This window comes from Apis dorsata, unplaced genomic scaffold (genome assembly GCF_000469605.1).
Source record: "Apis dorsata unplaced genomic scaffold, Apis dorsata 1.3 scaffold_347, whole genome shotgun sequence".
Taxonomy (NCBI): Eukaryota; Metazoa; Arthropoda; class Insecta; order Hymenoptera; family Apidae; genus Apis; species Apis dorsata.
The window spans coordinates 31,398-37,980 of record NW_006263614.1 but is presented as its reverse complement, the minus strand read 5'-3'; the positions used below and the strand labels follow the sequence as shown (position 1 = coordinate 37,980).

Here is a 6,583-nt window from a genome sequence, read left to right as displayed (position 1 = left end):
GACCAAGGGAGGAGGAAAGTAACCCTCGACGTTGCCGAGGGCCATCGGGGGAGGGAGGGTTGGAGGGGAAGGGGAGACTACTACTACCACTACTACTACTACTACTACTATTACTCGCATATCCCGTTGCATATCGCACAGTCTCTGCACACTGGAAATACTGGAATCCACACACGGCTCTCCCCCTCCTCCCTTCTGTTCCTCTCGTTATTTCTCTCGTTACCTCGCGCAAGTTTCGTCTTCCGCGCAAGAAGAAGACGATCGGGGTCATGGCTGGTGGGGCTGGCTGCCCGCGATCCGGCCTGGCTTCGGCCACTTTCGACCACCAGTTGTGCCAATCCGACGTCGTCCTGCGCGGCACGTTCACGTTTGTTTGGATTCGAGAAATCCGAAGATTGCAACTTGGGGAAGACTTGGACGATGAGATGTGTAATGATTTATGTAATCTCGTGTGAGGATAAGGTCACGGTTTTTAATTATCGCGGGGGTTATCGCGAGAATCGAAGAGAGAGAGAGAGAGAGAAGGAGGGGGGAGAGAGGAGTTGCTTTGACCGGCGAGAGTGCCAATGAACCTGGTTACACGTGGAAACGTAGAGTTTCATTGAGATACGTAACGCGAGCCGGGGGATTGTAGCTCGAATAATAAAAGGGTGGAAAAAATAATTGCGTGCGTGAGACGGCGAGTTTTCTTCTTCTCGTAACTTTTTAAAAATAGGGAAGGAGTGAAAATTTTGACGCTTTCGAAATGATCGAAATTCCATCGTCTCGAATTAATATTTGCTCTCGAGTCAACTTTCAGGGAAGAAACGTGCACCTTTTCCCCTCCCAACGTGGAATGGAAGAGAGAAATCGGTTTTCGGGATTCAGATAGGGGGAGAGAAGTGACCGGATGAAGGAAGGAAGGAAGGAAAAGCCGGTTAATGCGGAAAGAGAGAGAGAGAGAGAGAGAGAGGAGTTTACGTAGAAATTAGGCGGCACGGAAAGAGAAAAAGCAGCGTCGCATCTCGATAGACGTTCCGCAGGGGTGGAACGTAGCGAAAGGAAAGGGGAAAGAGAGAGAGAGAGAGAGAGAGAAGTACGAAGGGGAGTATTGATCCACCAGCTGCGCGTTCTCTCACCCTCCACCCCCGCTCTCTGCCCATCCTGTCGTCCCCCACTGGCCGACTCCCTCGCCCCGAATGGCTCGCCTCCCTTCCCTCTCTCTTTCCATCCTTCGTTCCTCCACAGCGACGGGAACGATCCATTCGCGACCGCCATCGACCGCCAACCCATCGTTCCAGCCCCGACCTCCCAGCTTCCTTCCAACCAATTCCATCCCCTTTCTCCTTCTTCTTCTTCTTCCTCTTCCTCCTTAAAATTCTATTTCAACATTTAATTTATTTTAAAATTCCATTTCTATAATTATTATCGCGGGACGAATAAGCCCGGTTATTTTTTATCGTTGTTCTTTATCATTCGTTCGTCGAATCGAAGCCATCCCTAGATCCTTCGCACGAACATCGCGAGTCTCTCTCCTCTTCCTCCTCCCCTCGCAAGATTGCAGGTGTACGTACGCGTCTCTTCTTCTCTTCCTTCATTCCTTCCTTCCTTCCTTCCTTCCTTCCTTTCCACCCCCGGGGAGCGCTTCTACTCCAGACCGCGCCGCGCCGCATCGCATCGCGTTCCCTCGACCTCTGCACCCCGTCGCGCCACGCTTCTTCGTCCACTGTGTATCCCCCTCGCGGCGATAGAACCGAATCGGAGTAACGTACGCCTCTTTTGCACCCCCCTCGTCCGTCTCTCTCTTTCTCTTTTATCCAAGCGAAATTCTGTGATGGAGAAAGAGGGGTCGTGTCCTCCTCTTCTTTCTCTTCTGGGGTTCGTTCGATCGTCGTGGATCGTCGATCGATCGAATTTTTTATCTCGGATTTTTATCTCAATTTTTCGGATTGAAATTAATGTAAAATTAATATAAAGTGTATTGGTATAATTAATATTTTAATTTATTATTATAGGATTTTTATTATAGTTATTATAGGATTTTTCAAGGGTATTGATATTGCAGTGATAGGTCAGTTTGGAATATGGGATTGTTATGGATTGATGTGGAGGGGATTAAGTATTCAATAATGGAATGTGTACAACGATTTATAATTTTATCTTATATCGGAATGAAGGATGCGTTTTAATGGACGAAGAGGATATCAATTCCACGCGTGGTTGAAATGATGGAATAAAGCGGAGGGAGCGATATTTTCAGTCGAGAGAAAAAATCTTCGACCCCTTCGATTTAGAAAATTATAAAATATTGGAAATATATATTGTTTGTAATATTCAAATTTATTGAAATTAATCTTCGAATTAGGCTGTTTATCAGTTTTTGTAAAGATAAATTAATACATAAATGTTTTATTTTAAGTTAATATTTTAAGAATTCAATATATTTAATTACTTAATAAAAGGATTTAAAAATTATTCTACTTATATTGTATTTGCATGTCGTATTTTCTTGAATATTAAGCTTGGGGATTGGTATCTTTCGTTTATCTTTCAGTTTCAATTTTTAATTATGAAATTAAAAAAGAAAATTTATCAATGTTAAATTAAAAGATTATAAAATGATTAAATTCTTTTTTTGTAATGTATATTGTTATTAATGAAATATTGTTATTAATGAAAATGAGTTCGTTGTCCTTCGATAATCGCAGTACGCAAACAACGATGAAAGTAATTTTCAATTAAAAAAAGAAATTTTTCTATGTTTTAATTTTAGTATTACTCTTCTTTTGGTATTTGATATTTAACAAACATTTCAACTGATTCAACTAAAACGATTTTCAAATTATCTTAAACTATTAAACGATCAATGTATAGATTGTATAGAATTCGATTTGAAAAAAAAATTGTTATTATCTTTATTTATAATATTATTTAATCGCTTAAACAATCGTTAGATTTTGATAGATTTTGTAAATTAAGAAATAAAGTTAAAAAACAACTAATCAATATAATATAAATTTAATCTGTTAGAGATCTTTTCATATTGTTCAAATTTCGCCATCTTGTTTTCATAATTTCGTCATCGTTCACTTTCAACAAAATCAATATTCAACTCTTGTAAAGTGAATTTAGATAGCAAAAAAAAAAAATTATATATTATATAAGATGTCAATATATATATTCGAACATTTCTAAAAGTTCTAATGACTAACATAAACACAAAAATATCGATCGAGGCTTATTAAGTGATGTACAATTGAAGTTTTCATTGGATGAACCAAGACAAAATGATATAACGAAGATAGAGTTGTTTCGATTTATCTTTTTTATAATTTTGTCTTGCAAGCTCAAATTATTCAATAAATAACTTAAAATTTCAATATTTTTGCATAACTTTGTGTTCATTTTGGCCTCTAAAATCGATCTTTTAAAAGTCTCTTACGAATTTATTAATATTCTGTATATGATCTCAAAGTTTCATAATTTTTTGAATTTACAGGTTAGTGGACTTTCCTTATTATTTGGATGCATTATTTTTTTTGATAAGAGAACTAAATTATAATAACATGAATCATTTTATATTTTGAGAAATTCATATTTATTAAATTAATATTTAGAAAATAAAAAGAAAAAAATAGCTTTCTTTATGTCTTTTTAATTTCTCACTAATATGTTGAGATAATTTATACCAAGTAACTTAAAATAATGCGAAATTATAGCACTATTCCATTTTCTATCGATTACACCATTATAATTTTCAGCTTACTTCCATATTGATATATGGTTAACAACGTTTATCGTTTATACTGCTACACGACTATAATGATATGGTATAAAAATTCATAACAAGTGTAGACGCAGATTAAAACTTGTAATTTAATAAAAATGACGAATTAATGATAATTATATAATAAAGAACAATGACATTATCCAATTCACCCTTTTTAAACTTTAAAACCAATCGCATTTTCAAAGAATTTTATCTTTCCCACGCGAAAACTACGTTATCTATTCCAATTGTTTATCGATCGTTGGTAAAACAAAGATGTCGCGCACTTTCTTATCGATCGAATTTAATTTTTTCCGGAGGAAAATAAAAAAAAAACTTGTTGAAAATTATTTTTTCCTCGAGATAATTTGTCTATTATCGTTTCAGAAATCGATACTTAATTTTCCGGTATTTACAATCCACAAAAGAGATCGATCAAAGGTTTCACTTACCTTGAGCACTCGAGGATTTCGTAGATCGTAAAATCCTGGAGGAGACGTTATCTCGAAACGACGATGACCGCGTATCCTGCGCAAATAAAATTCATGATTACTCGATGATTCGAATGTAATTAATTTACGATATACGTAATTAACTTAAACTTACTGAATTTCAATTTTGGTGAAAAAAAATCTATGAAAGCATAAGGTAGGAATAGCTAAGAGCACGCATGCTTCCAGTACCAGCAATGGTATTATCTGAAAACGAAAGATAAAAATATAATAGTTGCAACTCATTTGATTTTTAATGAAGATAAAGTCGTTCTCGAAAATAAATATTCTCAAATTAATTTTTCAAGAAATAAATCATTTTTATTTTTCATTTAATTATCGTTAAGAAATAATATAAATAATACATATAAATAATAATTAAACATTTTTATAAAATATTCTCATCTACAACGTTCATTTTACATTGATAAAATTGATTCTCTTAAATCAATTTTTTTTCGTGCTAATAAATAAATTACTTTTTCTAATATTCAAATAAGTTATAATAATTTATTATATTATTCCCCTCTCTGCATAAGCTAAAAAAAATTAATTAAGTCAACGTGGTTTTATCAAAATTATTCTTTTATATATCCCTGTAATAAAATTATATTATATTAAAATGAATAATATATTAAAAATTATCAATTGAAAATTAGTATATGACGAGTGACTTAACCAATTACTATCTTTAACCATTGTTACGATCTTGATTTTTTGAAATAATGAACTAATAAAATTTCACAGACGAAAGAACGCGTGCCAAACAAAAATACGCGCGGAAGTCTGATTTGAAACATTCCAACCCGTTTGAAGTATGTTCAAACGTAAATTGACGTAATGCCGCGCGATGCACAGCACAAGCCGTGAAAAGAAAATGCGAAAGCTCAGTCGCAACCTCGCCCGCGAGTACAATGAAAATCCACTTGCACGGAAAGCGTTTTTCCACTCGCTCTACCCTAATAATTAAAATCTCACTTGTTGTTAATTACACAGTGGTATCGAGTTTCATTTACGATTTTCATTCGTTTCACGCTATTGTTAACAAAATTTAATCGTCTGCGAGATCAAATGAGTTTCGTAAAAATTTCAGGATACTCGGCAAGAGCTTTTTAAGCTTGAAAAGTATAATTAATTGAACGTATTCATCTTTATCTTTGTCTTTCCATAAAAGTATAGCAAAATGTTTATTCGTATCTCAAGCATACGAATAAATTAAATATCTCCCTCTGATGTCAAAATAATCCATAAATTTTTATGAAAAATATTAAAATTAAAATTAAGCGGCTCAATATTCTTTTTTTATCGATTAATTCATTAAAAATAATGTGATTCCATTTAAAAGATAAATTTGATCTTTGTATATCTTGCAAAAAAAATGTATCAAATTATATCTTATACCTTTTCTACAACGCTTGTATGAAATATTTCTTCATAAAATAATTTATGAGTTATTTAAAATAATCATATTACGAGGTTCTTGCATACGAAATCGAAAATAATATATACCTTTCGAACAATGAGAGTAATCAGAGAAAGAGTACATTGACGATAAAATTATGGATATTTAATTGGACGGTATCCAAGGAACGGTAATTAGAATTAAAATCTTACGTTGCCTTAAATAAAACGCTCGAACTCCAATTTATTTCGATTATAATAAAAATTATAATATAATATAATAAATACATAAGTTTATATATAATAAAAGTTATAATATAATATAAATAAATTATAATATAATAAAAGTTATTTCGTCGATTAATTATGAACGAGCAATTACGCCTAATCAATGACAAATCGATATATGTTTCAGCGCCGGCATGGAGGCGGCGAACGGTGCGATCGAGCACGACTTTCACAATGCTCTGGTGCCTATAAACGGTAGCCATTCCGGCAGCTCCGGGAGGAGTACACCGAATGGCGGCGACCCAGCACCCGGCAAACTCTTCGTGGGTGGCTTGTCCTGGCAGACCAGTAGCGAGAAACTCAGGGAGTACTTCGGCATGTTCGGTACCGTCACCGATGTCCTGATCATGAAGGATCCGGTTACACAGGTCGGTTTACTCGATGGAAGCTCTCTCCGTCGGCTTGTCCATCTCTATCGGTGGCCCGTTTCGCCGGTTCTTAAATCGAAATCGAAAGAACGATTGATTCATCATTGTTCTTTTTTCTCATTGGGATCTGAGAAAGACGCTTATTTCTCAAAGTATGTCGAGATATGTGCTCGCGGACAGGCCACCGAATTTCGTTGAATTTCTTTTGTCCATTTCCTCCTCGATAGGTCAAATCGTTCGCATCGGCGTTATCGGCCGAGCCGAAGGGAAAAAAATTCGGGATCGGG

General features: G+C 35.1%; 1 protein-coding gene across 7 annotated transcripts in view; it reads left to right on the top strand.

The window, feature by feature from the left end:
- LOC102677757 (RNA-binding protein Musashi homolog Rbp6-like) overlaps positions 1-6,583 on the top strand; it is a 159,305-nt gene that overhangs the window by 127,751 nt on the left and 24,971 nt on the right. For 6 of the 7 annotated variants that reach the window (XM_006618267.2, XM_006618265.2, XM_031511752.1 and 3 more), the window contains one exon: positions 6,056-6,296. In XM_006618267.2, coding sequence (XP_006618330.1) covers positions 6,056-6,296 — 241 coding nt within the window. Of the gene's footprint in view, positions 1-6,055; positions 6,298-6,583 lie in introns of those variants that run through there. The other variant, XR_422139.2, reaches the window with a different exon arrangement.